The following is a 17,231-nucleotide window of genomic DNA, read 5'->3' as shown; positions in this document are numbered from 1 at the left end:
CCTCCAGCATCGCGAGTCAGTTTTGGAGTACTTCCCAGTCACTCCAGTCCCCTCAAGCCCACGTACTGCTCATTCTCACCTTCCCCCCTGCCACCCCAGAAAATCGTGCATTCTCTGCCTACCTTTTCTGAGTACCTCTTGTAAGTTGATTCATACAAGCACTCTCGTAGGAAGGTTCTTGGCTTTTTTCACTGAAAATGTTCCTAAGGATACTCCAAGCATCCTTACATAGCCGAGGTAGCTAGTCAGGTATAGGCAAGTTGGAGCATATTTCATAATCTCTTTCAATTATTGAATAATATTCCATTATATACCAAATTGTGCCTATCCACTGACCCTCTAGAAGGACATTTAGACTGTTCCTAATTTTCACCAATGATGAATAATGCTCCAGAAGATCACTGCTTATAAATCTTGTGTGTGGGCTGGAATGTAGCTCAGTGGCAAAGCGCTTGCCTAGCAAGTGCAACGTCCCCAGTAAGAAAAAAAGAAAAGGAAATAGTTAAAAAAAAAAACAACCAACCAACTAACCAACAACAAAAAACCAATCAAACAATAATAATAAAAAAAAAAAAAACTCAAAAAAGTCTTGTGTGGATAAATGCATTCATTTCTTTTGACTGGGCTTGTTGGTTCACACTGGTAAATGTGTGTGTGTGTGTGTGTGTGTGTGTGTGTGCTAGTACTAGGGCTTGAACTCAGGATCTGGTCACACTGTCCCTTAACATTTTTTCAACACTGGTGCTCTACTTGACCCATACCTCTACTTCCAACTTAATTAGCTGGTTAGTTACAGATAAGAGTCTTACAGAGTTTCCTGCTCAGGTGGGCTTTGGACCTTGATCCTCATGTCACCCTGAGTAGTAAAATTACAGGTGTGAGCCAACAGTACAGGATCCTCTCAGTATTTTCTTTTTTGCCAGTCTTGCATCTTGAATTCTGGGCCTGGGCACTGTCTCTGGGCTTCTTTTTGCACAAGGCTAGCACTCTATAACTTGAGGAATAGTGCTACTTCTGGCCTTTTCTGTTTATGTGGTACTGAGGAATTGAACCCAGGACTTTATGCATGCTAGACAAGTGCTCTATCACTAAGCTACATTCCCACCTCTTCAGTTTTTAAGAAACAGCTAAACTGTTTTCCAGTTTTAAGAACCAGCAATGAATGGGTATTTCCATTTATCTACATGGTAGTACCCAACACCTGTTATCAGCCTGTCTTGTATCTAATACCTATTCTAGGGGTTATGAAATGGTAGTTCAGTGTAGTAGGGAAGGGAACTGTTGGTTTTTTAGAGGGGGGAGTCCTCTGTAGTCTAAACAACAAGTAACTCATGATCCTCTTGCCTCAGATTTATGCTCTCAATCCTGGCTTCAAAGTGGTTTTATTGTATGTAAAGGAATAAAGAGGAAAAAAGCTGTTTTGGAACATCCAGACTGGCACCACTAGCCCAAACCAAACCAGTGAGCTCCTCAGCCAATGACCCCAAACCCATTTTCTGCTTCATAGGTTCCTGAGCCTACCCTTAGTCATACCTGTCAATGACTTTCACTACAGTGAAGAACTATATCTCTCCAGTCTCCCTATTGAACCTGCTGGGTGGTTTTGCACCCCAGTGGATCCAGACTGCCATGGCAAAGCACAGCGCTCACGGCCCAGTCCACAATCTTCCAGGTATATCACCATTACTGAAAGTGTGCTTCTTACATAGATGTTATCTTGGACTTTTCTGCTTGCAAGAAATAAGCAAATAGTAAACAAATGTTAGCTGAATACGTTATGCCCTGTTCTGGAGATATGTCCTCTGAGTATTCCAAATCCAGAAAGCTATTCTTTCAAGCATCAAAAATCTGAGATGTAGGAACCAGGATGCTAATAACTTAAGCTTGGAAAAGTATGACAACTCATCACACTCCTGAAGTGAGCAGAAAACAACAGATACCTTTTTGACCAGCAACCCAGTAGAAGAGTTAACAAGTGCTTTATACTCTCAAAAAAAGACACTAAAGTTTGCTATTTGTTGTGAGAGGCATTGATTAAGGCACACCCAGGATCCTGGCAATTCAGACCCCATTAGTATGGGCTAAATGGATGTTATTTGGCAATCGCAGCTACTCAGGAGGCTGAGACTTGAAGATGGAGATTCAAAGCCAGGCCAAGCAGACAAATCTCTGAGATTCCAATTAACCAGCAAAAAGCCAGTTAGAGAGCTGGGAGAGAGGCCTAGTGGTAATGTGCTCATCAGAACCACGTACACAAAAAAGAGCCAAAAGAGCCAGAAGAGCCGGGAGTGGTAGCTCAAGCCTGTAATCCTAGCTACTGAGAAGGCTGAAATGTGAGGATCAAGGTTCAAAGCCAGCCCGGGCACAAAAGGACCTGAGATTCTTAGCTCCAATTAACCTCTAGAAAATGGGAAATGGGGTTTTGCTGAAGGGTAGGGCGGTAGCCTTGAGCTGAAGAGCTCAGGGACAGCGCCCAGGTTGAGTTCAAGCCCCATGATCCACAAAAAAAAAAAAAAAAAAGCCAGAAGAAGTGCTGTGGCAAGGGGCAGAGCAGCAAAATATGTCCAAGGACAGTGCCCAGGCAAAAAAAAAAAAAAAAGCCAGGTAGAATACTAACCTAGAGCAAAAAAAGCAAAGCCAGAGTGTGAGACCTTGAGTTTCAAGTCTATGTACCAATCAATACCAAACAAATTAACAAAACAAAACAAAACAACAAAAAGGAAGTTGAGTGCTAAGGATTGGGGTTCAAAGCCAGCCCAGGCAGGAAAAATCTTCAAGATTCTTTTTTTTTTGGGGGGGGAAGGGGGCCAGTCCTGGAGCTTGACCTCAGGACCTGAGCACTGTCTTTGGACACATTTTGCTCATGGCTACTTAAGCCACTACTTAAGCCACAGCGCCACTTCCAGCTTTTTCTATGTACATGGTACCAAGGAATCAAACCCAGGGCTTTGTGTATGCTAGGTAAGCACTCTACCACTAGGCTACACTCCCGGCCCCCACAAGATTCTTATTTCTAATTTACCACCAAAAAGCCAGAAGCAGAGCTGGGTTCAAAGTGCTAGAATTCTAACCATGAGGAACAAAAACTAAGAGGCAGAGCCCAGGACCTGAGTTCATGGCCCAGGACTAGCATAAGACAAACAAACAAAAAACCTATTAATTAGGCAACACACATGGGCTTTCTCTCAATACAAGGGCCATAAACTACTGTTCCCCAGATGTTTTCTTTGTTCCACAGTTTTAAGTCCGGAGAACTTAGTTGCTAACATTTAAAAACCAAATTTAAAGCTGGGGACTAGTGGCATACACCTCTAATTCTAGCTTACTCAGTAGGCTGAGATCTGAGGATCACAGTTCAGAGACACCAGAAAACCAGAAGTGGTGCTACGGCTCAAAGTAGTAGAACACTAGCCTTGACCAAAAGACAGTACCTAGGTCCTGGGTTCAAGCCTCATGACTAACAAAAAATATAACTAAAAAGCAAATTCATTTTCCCCATGAAGATCCAATTTTCAGGCTCCTAAAGGTAATATAAAACCACAAAATACGCATCTCTGTTAGAATACTTCTGTTAGAACTCAGCAGCACCTCTTTACAGAGGGCTTGTGCTCTCCTATGGACCCCAATACCCACCAGGTCTTTCACTCACTGCTGGTGCCTCTGGTTCCTGTAAGCACTGGCCTAACAGGTTTTCAATTCACAAACTGGGTTCATGTCTCTCGTCCACACATGGTAGGTGATGATGCTAGTAGCATGGGGTATTCGTGTGGAAAACAAGAAGCAAATCTCATCAAGTTCTGGTGGCGTCCTTACTGCTATATAAAGCTGGGAAGAGACTGGTGCCAAGGGGGAGGAGAATTGGTCTTGGAAGCAGAAGATGGTGTGAGTGCTCTCACTTAGAAGATGAATAAATCCCCGATGAGAAGTATCAGGATTATTGCTGGATCATCAACAGGCATTCGAGAACTAAATAAGGCTGAAACGCTCCAACACCGAACTTAAACACAGCTACTCCCTACCTGCCAAAAGCCTTACAGAGATGAAGGTATCTCTGGAATTCAGACTGGGAAAAGAAAGCTAAGGGCTTAGGCGAGAACCAATTGGAATAGATACTGGGTGAATTAAAAATTGTGCCAGGCGACGTAGCTCACACCTGAAATCCTAACTAATCAGGAAGCTGAAATCTGAGGATCACAGTTCAAAGCCAGCCAGGCACGAAAGTCTATGAAACTCTTATCTCCAATTAACCATCACAAAATGGGAAGTGGTGCTGTGGCCTTGAGCTGAAGAGCTCAGGAACAATGCCCAGGCCCAGAGTTCAAGGCCCACAACCTACCATTAAAAAACAAAACAAAACAAAACTGCTCAAAGCCCAGTGCCACTGGCTCACACCTGTCATCCCAGATACTCAGGAAGCTGAGATCTGAGGATCATTGTTTGAAGCCAATCAGGGAAGGAAAGTCTGTGAGACTCTTATCTCCAACTACACACACACACACAAGTTAGAACTAGAGTTCAAGTGGTAGCACACACACACACACCCTAGCTACTTAGGAAGCTGAGATCTGAAGATGGAGGTCTGAAGCCAATCCAGGCAGACAGAACTATGAGACTCTAAAGCTCATGATGGAACTAAACCAAACCAAACCAAGCCACCAATCAAATCAAAACTCTCCTAAAACAGTAAATAGGTTTCCTTTCAAAGATGGCAAGGCAGGATGTTTGTTTTTCTGCAGTGCTGACTAGAGAGGGAACACAAGACCTTGATAGGCGAACCAACCTTGACAGGACTGTAATAGAACATGATAGGCAAACACTGTATCACTGAGCTGAACTCACTATGTAATCCAAGCTGTAATCAACAACTCTTGTATGTAATCAACAAACTCTTGATAGTCCTGCCTCTGCCTATCTTTTTTCTTATTTTTTCTTTCCTTCCAGTCCGGGGGCTTGAACTTAGGGCCTGCGCATTGTCCTTGAGCTTTCTCAAGGTTAGTGCTCTACTACTTAAGCCACAGCACCATGTCCAGCTTTTTCTGTATATATGGTATTAAGGAATCAAACCGAGGCACTCTACCACCAGGCCACAATCCTAGCTGTGGCTCTGACTTCTAAATGCTGAGATTACAGGGATGTACCAGCATGCCTAACTACAAGATACGACTAGATACAAAGTTCTGGCTTTAATTCAGAAGTAAGCAGGTATGGTGGTTAAGAAAGCAGTTTGGAAGGGAAAAGGGATATGTGAGATAAACTGAAATAAATCTGGGAAGTAGAGCTGTGGCTCAAGTGGGAGAGTATTAGCCTTTAGTGGAAAAAGCTCAGGGACATCAACCAGGCATTGAGTTCATGCCCCAGGACTGGCACAAAAAGAAAGGAAGGAGAGACAGGGGAGGAAAGGAATGAGGGAGAGGGGGAGGGAAAAGGGAGGGGAAGAAAGAGAGAGGGGAGAGAGAGAAGGAGAGATGGAGGGCAGGCAGGTGGGCTGGCAGGCAGAAAGACAAATAGACAGAAAGGAATCTGGATTTAGACTAGGGGAAGGACTGCTACCCTCTAAATGAACGCTGTACCCCACACAGTCTCTCACTATCTCCCCGTTGCCAACTTGTTCTTTCATGTTTTTCATGATGTATGTCTTTTACTTCTCCAGGCTTAACTGGCCCTTTGTTGAAGAGCAATGTGAGCCTCCGTTCCTATTCCTGAGACCAGAGAAGATAGGCAGATTTTCAAATGCCAAGACTGACTTTAACAGAGTCACTCAAAGTCTCTGTGCTTCCAGTCAGAGTGGTAGAAAGTCAAGCTAGGCAGCTCCAGAGCACTAAAAAGGCCACTGCTCAGGAGGAGAAGGACCAAAATGTAACCAATGTCCAGTAGGTGTCCATTCATAAGATGGCAGCCTTTCCCGTTCCCCCCCCCCCTTTCCTTTCTCCAGTAGTGAGAGAAGGCTAACACAACCATGTCAGCCTTCCAGGTGTATGTGGCCACTGACAGTCTACTGAAGAGTTTTTTGTTTGTTTTGCCCCTCCTGTTTAGAAGACAAGATACGTGTTATTCAGTCAAAAGAATAAAAGACAGATGAAGCATGCACATTCCTATAATCCCAGCACTCAGGAAGTAGAGGAATAAGGATCAGAATCTTGGGCCAATATTGAGACAGTCTCAGAAAACCATTAGCTAGGGCTGTAGCTCAGACCCAGGGGACTTACCTGTTAACATGAGCACGTTTCTGAGTTCTAATCAGAAAAAAAAAAAAAAGGAAAACAGAAGCCAAGTGCTGACAGTATACACTTGTAACCTTAGCTACTCTGAGATCTGAGGATTCTAGTTTGAAGCTAGCCCAGACAGGAAAGTTCATAAGCTCATTAAGCTGCAGAAATCCAAGAAGTGGAGCCAAAAAGCTCAGGAGGCTGTGATATGAAGATTGAGATAGGAAGCCAGCCCAACAGAAAAGTCTTTTCTTCAATTAAGAACCAAAAAATCCCGAAGTGGAGCTGTGGTTCAAATGGAAGAGTGAAAGCCTTAAGCAAAACATCTCAGAGACAGGGCAGGGAATGTAGCCTAGTGGTAGAGTGCCTGCCTAGCATGCTGGAAGCCCTGAGTTCAATGCCTTGGTTCCACATACACAGAAAAAGCCAGAAGTAGTGCTATAGCTCAAGTGGTAGAGTGCTAGCCTTGAGAAAGCCCAAGGACAGTGCCCAGGCTCTGAGTTCAAGCCCCAGTACTGGCAAAAAAAAAAAAAAAAACCCTCAGTGACATAGCCAAGCCCATTAACCAGCACCAAACAAACAAACAAGAAAAACTGGGCTGAGATGTAAACTCAGTAGCAAAGCACTTGCCTAGCAAACTAGCAAACTCAATGTCCTGGGTTCTATCTCTAGTACCAAAAAAGCCAAGACCAAAAACAAAAAGAACAAAGAGAAACAAAGGTTCTCAAGGTTCTCAATTATTTTCCCTTGCCATCAGACAGGGATAGAATGAATGCATTCCCCTCACTAACAGTACTCTTTCTAACTGGGATTTCCAACCTCACAGGTATCAGAGGGCGAAACAGGGCAGCGAAGACCATGACCTAGATCTTGGTGGTGATCTAAGTGACATCTTGGAAACACATATGGGACACCATTCAACCTAGCCCTTCCAAACATGAACCACGAATTATTTTGTTCTGATGCCAAACAATCCAAACATTTCCTACCCAAAAGATTCTTCCTTTGAAACTCATTTATTTTTTCAAATGCTATTCCCCTTAAGTAATTACAAAGAAATAACTATTGACAAACCTCTTATAACACTGTATTTAAAAAAACAAAACAAGGGCCAGGAACTTGGCCTAGTGGTTAAAGTGCTTGCCTAGCATGCACGAAGACCCGGGTTCGATTCCTTGGTACCACATATATAGAAAAAGCTGGAAGTGGTGCTGAGACTCAAGTAGTAGGGCTCTAGCCTTGAGAAAGTCCAAGGACAGGCTCAGGCCCTGAGCTCAAGCCCAGGACTGGCAAAAACAAAACAAAACAAAACAAAACAACAACAACAAAAAAACCCCAAGGTATTGATTACATGCCAACAGGTCTGTGAGGTTTTCTTGTTTTTGTTTTTGTTTTTTGCCAGTTCTAGGCTTGAGCTCAGGGTCTGTCAACACTCTCCTTGAGCTTTCCTCAAGGCTAGTACTCTACCACTTGAGCCACAGCACCACTTGGGGCTTTTCTATATATGTGGTACCAAGGAATCGAACCTGGATCTTTGTGCATGTTAGGCAAGCACTCAGCCACTGCCGGCTACAACAGGTCTGTTTTAAAAGCATTTATATTTGCAATCACTCCATTATGTTTATTATGCTCATAAATTTCCAATAACTCTGGGAGCCTGCACAGATCATTCTGCACAGTTTGACAGATACTTATGTCACCTTGTTTCCCCATGAGCAATAACTCTTTTATTAGTAAGCATTCTTTTCCAATGCATTTTTGTTGTTGTCGTTTTTGACTCCCTAAGAATTCCCTGCATTTGGAAATAGGCCATCTTACCAACACAGAAAGTATTTGGACTCAAGTTCAAGACTACCCAGATGGTGGAGGTGTGGCTCAAGTAATAAAGCACTTGCCTTGCAAGCATGAGGCCTAGGGTTCAAGCCCCAGTACCCACTCCCCAACACAACATCCTTATATATACTCTTTATACTTACTAATAAAAACTTCCAGGAGTAGGAATGTGGCCTACTGGTAGATTGCTTTCCTAGCATGCACAAAGCCCTGGGTTCCATTCCTTGGTACCACATACACACAAAAAGTGGTGCTGTGGCTTAAGTAGTAGAGCCTTGAGAAAGCTAAAGAACAGTGCCCAAGCCCTGAGTTCAAGCCCCAGGACTGGCAAAGGGGGGGGGTGAGGGGGAGAGATATTAGTGTTTAAACTTATATCACCCTCAAACAATAGTTGGCAAGAGAGATGAAGAGTGTGGCCTAGTGTTTTGAGTGCTTACCTAGCATGCACAAAACGCTGGGTCTGATTCCTCGGTACCACATACACAGAAAAAGCCAGAAAGTGGTGCTGTGGCTCAAGTGGTAGAGCGCTAGCCTTGAGAAAACCCAAGGACAGTGCTCAGGCCCTCAGTTCAAGCCCCAAGACTGGTCAAAAGAAAAAAAAAAAAGGTGACAGGTATACCTGTTTCAACATGATGGAAGTAAATTTCAAACATCCTTCAGCTCAAGTTGACAAATGTATGCCAGTAATTAGAAATTAAACCCAAGAAAATGTAAAGCCATATTACCATACTTGGCGCCTCCAAGTTTAGGTACATTGAAGAACTTCTTAGGTGATCTGTCATCTAATGTTTCAATAAGGTACTCAAAGGCATATCCTGTGGGAAAAAATATATTTTATTAAACACAGCTATAAAGTATCTTACTTAAAGATACCTGGAAACTTGTTCAAAAGAACTTGCTGCAAATGGGGGAATGTTTTTATGTATTTGTACTATTTAGTAAGATAACCTACAATGACCACTAGGACAAATGAACTTGGTGTTTAAACTGATTTAATTTTAATTAAGAGTACATATGAAATTAGGCACTGGTGGCTCATGCCTATATTCTAGTAACTCTAGATCTGAGGATTAACACCAGCTCAGACAGGAAAGTCCATGAGATTCCTGTCTCCAGTTAACTACCAAAAGCTAGAAGCTGTGGCTCCAAGAGTAGAGTGCCATCCTTGAGTGAAAAATTATGGCCCAGTACCCATACCCTGAGTTTAAGCCTCAGTGCTGGCATACATACACATCATATATGGCCAAGTGCCCATTATATTAGGATAGTACAGTTCCGAACCATGACTTGGTGTATGTGTGAGTGCAAGTGTGCACTGGTAGAAGGGCTTAAGCTCATGTTTCGTAGCTCTGTAGCTCTTTCACTGAAAGCCAGTGCTCTACCACCTGAGTCACAAATCCACTTCCACCTTTTTGCTGGTTAACTAGAAATAACTCTCAAGACTTTCCTGCCCTGGTTGGGTTCAAGCTGATATCTCAGTCTTCGGAGTAGCTAGGGTTACAGACCTAAGCCAACAGGGTTACTACCTAAACTATGACCTGCCAAGTAAAAAGCGGTAATAACCCACTCCCTAAATACATTACATGCATGGGAAGAGCCAATAAGAATGATAATTTAACCAATGTATGTCTTAAAGCATGTCTTAAAGATGTGCCCTGAACATTGAGTAAGAACAGACCAAACAATTTAGATAACAATCTCAGAAGGATGTAAAAATAAATTAAAAAAAAAAAAAACAAAAAACCACTATGGATTTTTTTTTTTTTTTGGCCAGTTCTGGGCTTGAGCTCAGGGCCTGAGCACTGTCCTTGGGCTTTCTCAAGGCTAGAGCTCTACCACTTGAGACTCAGCACCACTTCTGGCTTTTTTCTATGTATGTGGTATCAAGGAATCGAACCCGGGCCTTCATGCATGCTAGGCAAGCACTCTACCACTAACTAGGCCAAACTCCCGACCCCAAATCTATCGATTTTTACAGAGCATTCAAGAACAGACCAAAACAAACAGGTTCTAAGGTCTCAAAATGGAGCATTAAAGAAATAAAAACAAAAAGGTAAAATTAGCACATCCTGCGTCTGGTTTTGCATTAATTTAAGTAGAACTACTACATCCAGGGCCTGAGGGTCTCATCCGAATGTCCCTGCTCCTACAGGGGGACAGGGGGTGGGTGCGAGGGGAGATCTTGAGGTTGAAAAGAACATTCCATCTTTTGTGCAGATGTGCAGGCGGGTGGGCAGGACCCTCAACTCAACCTTGGTTAGCGCTTTCATCCAAGGAGAGAAGAGATAAGCATGCTGCACTCTGGAGAGTGGACAGCAGTGTTTTAGGGGGGTTGCTGGGAGGCAAGGGTAAGGGATAGGTAAATGGAGTCGGCTCAGCAATGCAAATAAACGGAACTGGGCGAGGGTCTGCGGAAGGCTCAGCCTTAAACCGTGCCTCGCTTGCTTTCCAGAGGCAGAGACAGAGCGAGGGAGGGGCTGAAGGCTGCAATACTGGCAGTAAACCCAAACAAGGGGCCACAGCCCCCCCCCCCGCCTCCATCGCTGACATCCGGGGTGGGCTCGTCCCTGTTCCCGCGGTGACAGACGGGCCCGGAGTCAGGGGGAGGGGAGCGGGTCAGTGGCGGGGGGGGGGGGGGGGGCCAGGGTGCCCAGGGAGGCTCAGCACCCCGAACCCTGCGGGCCGCAGCGCCCGGGGCGGAGCGCAAACCCCGACACTGAACCCCGAAGACCCGGATGTCGAGGGAAGTCCCGCTCCCTGAGGGAAACCCGAACCCTGACACTGAACTCTGAAGGCCCAGATACCGAGGGAAGCCCGGCGCCCCTGAGGGAAACCCGAACCCCGACGGGCCAGATACCGAGGGAAGCCCGAACCCCGACATTGAACCTGAACCCCGAAGGCCCGGATGCCGAGGGAAACCCGAACCCCGACACTGAGCCCCGAAGGCCCCAGCGCCCTGAGGGGAGCCCGAACCCCGCAGGCCCCGGCGTCGAGCGCGGCCCAGCGCCCTGCGGAACCCCGAACCCGACACCGTGCGACGAACCCGCAGGCCCGGGCGCGAGCCCAGACCCCGCAGGCCCGGGCGCCGAGCGCGGCCCGGCGCCCTGCGGGGAGCCCGGACCCCGAAGGCCCTCGCCGGCCGGGCCGCTATGGCTGAGGGCCGCGCGCGTCTCGAGGGCCAGACCGACGCAGGCAGCCCCGACCGACCTGCACCGGGGGCGTCCATGGCCGGCGACCATATTCCCCCGCGGGGAGGGCGGCGGAGGAGGGGACCGGGCCGGGAGGACGGGAGGAGGGAGGCGGGCGGACCGGCGAGGGTGGACGGAAGGGAACAGTCTCGCGCGAAACACCGCGAGAGCTCTTAGAACGGGTCCCAGGGCTGCGTTCGCGGGATTTGACGCCTTCCTCCCGCGAGATCTACAGACCAGGGGAAACAAAGAAAGGGAGGGAGGCGGGGCCTGAAAGGGAAAGCGTTTCCTTGCGCAGGCGCAGCTGCGCGGATGGGGCGGAGCTCCGGCGAGGGGCGGGTCTCTGGGAGGGCGTGGCCTCTCGTCACTAGCTCCGCCCTCGAAGGGGTGGGGCCGCCCGCCAGGTTCCGGAGGTTCGGAGATGGAGCGGCACTGAGGGTCTCGGAACCAGAACTCGTAGGAAGAACGGCTCAAGGGGAGCAAGATTCCCTTAGCGGGGCGAAGCTGTGTGTGTGGGGAGCCCCCCACCCCGCGAGCTGTCGCCCGGGTTAGGGCAGAGGAGGCGGGGCCCGGACATTTTCCCTAAATATGGGTGGTGTTTTTATTTCTCTTGTGCAGGTCCTGGGACTCGAACTCGGGGCCTGGGGCAGCTGTCCCTGGGCTCTTCAGCGCAGGGCTGGCGTTCTACCCCTAGAGCCACAGCTCCACTCCTGGTTCTCTGGGGGTTCGTGGAGATCAGAGCCTCTCTGACTTTCCTGCCTGGGCTGTCTGCTTACATCATATTTCTCAATCCTAGCCCTGCCCTCGAACTCTCACACTCTCCACACTGACTCATAAGTACTTCCCCTGCTGGGCTCCCATCCTCCATTCATCCATTAAATGTCCATATGCTTCAGAGCCAGGTGCTGGTGGCTCACACCTGTCATCCTAGCTCCTCAGGAGGCTTGAGATCTAAGGATGGGGGTTCGAAGCCAGCCTGGGCAGGAAAAGTCTGAGATGCTTATCTCCAACCCATCTACTGCTTGAGCCACAGCGCCTCTTCCGGCCAAACTCCCAGCCCTCCTCCCTTACCTTGTGCAGGGCCTTGAACTCAAGGTCTCACTCCCTTGCTTAGCTTTTTCTACTCAAGGCTCATGCTCTACCACTTGAGCCACACTTCCACTGTCAGCTTTTTGTTGGTTAATGGACCATCAGAGTCTCATAGACTTTCCTGCCTGGGCTGGCTTGGAACCATGATCCTCAGATCTTAGCCTCCTGAGGAGCTTGGATAAAGATGACGATGTGAACCTAGCACCTTTTAGCTCCTGTATCATACCATGGCCTGTTCTTTATGAGAACCTCTTGTTATACGAGCAAATAAATTCCCTTCATAGAGAGCCCGGAAGATTTATAGGAGGTCATTAGTTTAGTCTGAATTCTGCACTAGTCTTAATAGACCAGAACAAAATGGAGTTACTCGTGTTACAGATTCATATTAGCAGGAAATAGTTCCAAGAGATCCTGAAAGGGGAGGGTGAGGAGGGGCAAAGCCCAGGCCAAGGTGTTGAACTGGCATGAAGCAGGCCAGTTCTGGGTAGCGAGTTGAGGAAGTCCTTTCTTTTTTAACTGGACAAGAATATCAATTGAAACCTGCCAACTCCATTTTATTCTCTGATTAGGCTTTCTTCAGATTGCCTGCCTGCCTTCCCTCCTCCTCCTCTTCCTCCTTCCTCTCCTTCCCCTTCCCCATCCCCTTCCCCTCCTTCTCCTCCTCCCCCTTCTCCTCCTCCCCCTCCTCCTTCTTCTTCTTGTTAGTCCTTGGGCTTGAATTCAAGGCCTGGATGCTATCCTGAGCTTTTTTTTTTTTTTTTTTTTTTTTTTTTTTTTTTTTTTGCTCAAGGCAAGCACTCTATCACTTTGAGCCACAACTCGTTTCCAGCTTTTTAGGTGGGTTCTTTGGAGATAAGAGTCTCAAAGGCTTTTCCACCCTGGCTGGCTTCAAACCATGACCCTCAGATCATAGCCTCCTGAGTAGCTAGGATGACAGGTGCCTGATTAACACACTTATTCTATTTTAAAGAGCAGGGATTTGCAGTGATTGTACATAGAGATTCCCTTCTTGAATACTTGTTTGTCAAACATGACATTTGAAATATGACGTAAAAATCAATGTTAATAAATTCTTTAATAAAAAGAGCAAGGATTTGCTTAATTCTAAGTCACAAAATAAAATAATGTATAGAGGAGTTACAGTTATATTCTCCTGATAGTAGGTGCATTATTTCTCACACATTGATACCCCTTCTCATGTAGAAGTCAGTTTTTCTTGTTGCTTTTCCAGTCCTGGGGTTTGAACTCAGGGCTTTTTGCTTGCTAGCCAGATTCTCTATCCCTCAAGGCATGCCTTCTCCAGCCTGAACTGGCTGGTTTAAGATTTTAAATACTGCTGGAGTTCCCACAGTGAGTTAACCAATGACTTTCTCACCAGAGCAGGAATAGGAAACCTGATTTGGGGTGACCCTCAACCTCACTTTTCTGGAGATCCAAGAATGACACAGTCCTGGGCTGTCGTGAGGCACAGTAGCCGGCAGGGGGCAGCAGCACAAAGCATTGTCTCCCCCTCCCCCCCCCAAGAGGCACCGATTGGGGACAGAAGGTCTGACTGTAATACCAGTGCAGAATTTAACAGTCACAGGCCTCGAAGTTCCCAGGCTACCCCTCTGGTGTGGTGAGAACAGACAACATTCTATTTCACTTGCACCGTCCTCAGATGGCCCTTTCAAAGTATCTGTCCCACCAGGCTTGCTAGATATGTACCCCCAAAATATCTATCATCCTTAAGGCAAGGAGTAGTGATGCATGCTTGCAGTACTCTTTGATCCCAGATTCTATGCCTGACCAGCCCATTTCTTTGTCTATCAAGGCTGAGTAGGGAGCTACTGATGACTGTGTGTGTGTGTGTGTGTGTGTGTGTCACACTCACTAGTCCAATGCTGTCCCTGAGTTCTTTTGCTCAAGGCTAGAGCCCTACCACTTGAGCCACATTTCCACTTTGGTTTTCTGGTGGGTCATTGGAGATAAGAGTCTCCTGGTGACTTTTCTGCCCCCCCTGCTAGCTTTGAACAGCCATCCTTAGATTTCAGCCTCCTGCATAGCTAGGATGATTGGTGTGAGCTTATCTCCAATGAACCACCAAAAACGTTAGATGTGGAGCTTTGGTTCAAGTGGTAGAGCTCCAGCTTTGAGCAAAGAAGCTCAGGGATGGTGTCCAGGTTCTGAGTTCAAGCCCTGGGCCTGGAAAAATCTAAACAAACAGAATCAAGTGGCTATAAGAACCAGAGGACTGAAATGACTAGTTAGACAGCTTGGACTCTGCCCTTTTGTCCGTGGGCTGAAAGGTTTGGACAGAAAAGTGGTTGTAATTAAAGTTGGTGTCTGGCAATACAGAGAGACACGGGGTAGGTACTGGTATGTGTTTGTGGGGGGACTAAAGGATTGTGGGAACATAGTTTCTATTTGTTCCTTGAAGCTCTGGGTGGGTTTCCCAGAATCCTCTCTGTGTGTCTGGACCAAATTACCATGTACCCAGAGATGAAGCTGAGGCTTAAACTCAGGGCTTGGAGCTCTTGTTTGGCTTTTTCAACCAAAGCTGGGGCTCCACTGCTTGAATTATACCTCCATGTTTGGCTTTTTGTTGCTTGAGAGATAAGAGTCTCAAGGACTGGACTGTGCAGCCTGGCTCTGAACCTCGATCCTCAGAGCTCCCTGAGAAGCTGAGATCAGAGGTGTGTGCACTAGTGCCCAGCTAAGACCAAACTTCCTGCTTTCCTAACACGTATAGGTATTCTGGCTCCTGAGCTTATAGAGCCTCTGGGCCAGTCATGGGTTATTCTCCCTGGAGCAGTGATTTCTGGAACCTTGTCTGTCAGGGTTCTGGTTTTGCTCAGCTGGAAAATCCTCCCCCCCCCCTCCATCTTCTCTGCTGCCAATGAAACCACAGCAGCATCACCAAGGGCAAATCTTTCTACTTGGAACATTTTGGGGGGTATATATTGGTACTGGTGCTTAAACTTAGGGCCTCACATTGTCCTTTGGCTTTTTTTTTTTTTTGGTCAAGTCTGGTGTTCTACCACTTGATCCACAACTTCATTTTGACTTTTTGCTGGTTCATAGGAGATAAAAGTCGCTGAGACTTTTCTGCCTGGGTTGCCTTAGAACTTCACTCCTCAGATCTGAGCCTCGTTGAGTGGCTCGGATTACAGACATCAGCACCAGTGCCTGGCTTTGGTTTTGTCATGTCAGATCAAACTGAATAAGTAGTCTCCTGTGTCCATTCAGCTGCATTGCTGGAGCTGACAATTTGACAGCAAAAGCTACTAAGAAGAGACAAGTACCCCAGTACAGGTGAGAGAGCAGAGAACAAGGTGTCATTGGCTCACTCCTGTCATCCTATCTACTCAGGGGGCTGAGAACTGAGGATTAGGGTTCAAAGCCAGCCTGGGCATAAAAATCTGTCACACTCTTATCTCCAATGAATCACCAAAAAGCTTGACATGGAGCTGTGGCCAAGTGTTAGAGCACTAGCCTATAGTAAAACCAAAAGCTCAGGGACAGTAACCCAGGCCCTAAGTTCAAGCCCCACTGCTTTTGCACAGCAATAAACAAACAAAAGAATAAAATTAAAGAGATTGAGGGCTGGAGGGCAGTTCCCAGAAGGAAGAAGCTATTTTCCATGCTTTAGCAAGACAAGAGGTTGAGTAAAGCTGCAAATCCCAGGCTACCGAGAGCCTAGAAAGATCAATTAATTCAGAATGGGTTCTATCTCCAGCATGTTAAATTGCCTTCCCAGGGGAGTCTTGGTGGAGGATCTTTGGCTGAAATCCTCATTGTGGTAGTTTGTCTATGGATGGATGGATTTTTTCCTTGCATCCAGGGAAGTTTCCATCTCTGTCATGAATGAACTCGGGTCTGGCTTGTTGATGGGTAGCTGCCGGCCAGTCTCATTATCCCTGAGATAGAAAGAAGGGCATCTCAAGGTCAAATGGCTTCTTCTCTCCACACACATCCCCAGCCCAAGCAAAATCAAACCTTCTGTAGCTATTATTTGCACATTCATGGACTCCTTAAAAAGCTTTGTCAAGGGGCTGGGAATGTGGCTTAGTGGTAGAGTGCTTGCCTAGCATGCATGAAGCCCTGGGTTCGATTCCTCAGTACCACGTACACAGAAAAAGCCAGAAGTAGAACTATGGCTCAAGTGATAGAGTGCTAGCCTCGAGAACAAAGGCTTAAGGACAGTGCCCAAGTCCTGAGTTCCAGCCCTAGGATAGGCATGAGCTCGCACGCACACACGTGTACACACACACACACACACACAACTTTGTCAAACCAGACACCAGGTAGCTCACACTTGTAATCCCAGCTATTCAAGAAACTCATCTCTGAGGATGGAGGTTTGAAATCAGCATAGGCAGGAAAGTCCATGCGATTCTTATTTCCAAATAACCCAGCAAAAAACATGAAGTAGAAGTGTGACTTAAGTGGAAAAGCTAAGGGGCAGCACCCAGCCCCTGACTCTGGCCCCCAATCTGTCTTACCCATCAACCCCGGGTGGCAGAAAGGCTTGGAGACAGCTCTAATGCCAGAGAGAGGAAGGCAGGAGGTAGGATTTCAGGCCTGCTGATATTAACAGCAACTCTGCTGGACATCTGAATAAACCTGGGGGTTTATTATTTGCATATTCATGCTGCAGTTGCATATAGTTGCTTTGGCTGTTTGGCGGAAAGGACTCTGCCTGTGGGATTTGCAGTAGGAGTTCAATTAGAAAGTGAGTGAAAGGGAATTTTGAAAGATGTGGGTTTCAGCCTGGGAATATATCGTCCTGGGGCTTGAACTCTGGGCCGGGCACTGTCCCTGAGCTCTTTTGCTCAAGGCTAGTGCTCTCTACCACTCTGAGCCACAATGCCACTTCTGGTTTTCTGGTGGTTCACAGGAGATAAGAGTCTCCAGGACTTTCCTTCCTGCGCTG

At 46.7% G+C, this 17,231-nt stretch overlaps 1 protein-coding gene across 1 annotated transcript in view; it reads right to left on the bottom strand.

Moving 5' to 3' along the window:
• The window catches only part of Ireb2 (iron responsive element binding protein 2), a 44,936-nt gene extending 33,575 nt beyond the window's left edge, over positions 1-11,361 (bottom strand). Inside the window, exons 1-2 of the mRNA XM_090321644.1 lie at positions 11,247-11,361; positions 8,765-8,854 (exon numbers count right to left, since the gene is read on the bottom strand). Coding sequence (XP_090177770.1) covers positions 8,765-8,854; positions 11,247-11,265 — 109 coding nt within the window. The 5' untranslated portion in view covers positions 11,266-11,361. The remainder of the gene's footprint in view (positions 1-8,764; positions 8,855-11,246) is intronic.
• Positions 11,362-17,231: the final 5,870 nt, after the last annotated feature.

Source organism: Megascapheus bottae, chromosome 30 (genome assembly GCF_031878675.1).
Source record: "Megascapheus bottae isolate mThoBot1 chromosome 30, mThoBot2.hap1, whole genome shotgun sequence".
In the NCBI taxonomy this organism is placed as follows: Eukaryota; Metazoa; Chordata; class Mammalia; order Rodentia; family Geomyidae; genus Megascapheus; species Megascapheus bottae.
This window is presented reverse-complemented; position numbering and strand designations above follow the sequence as displayed.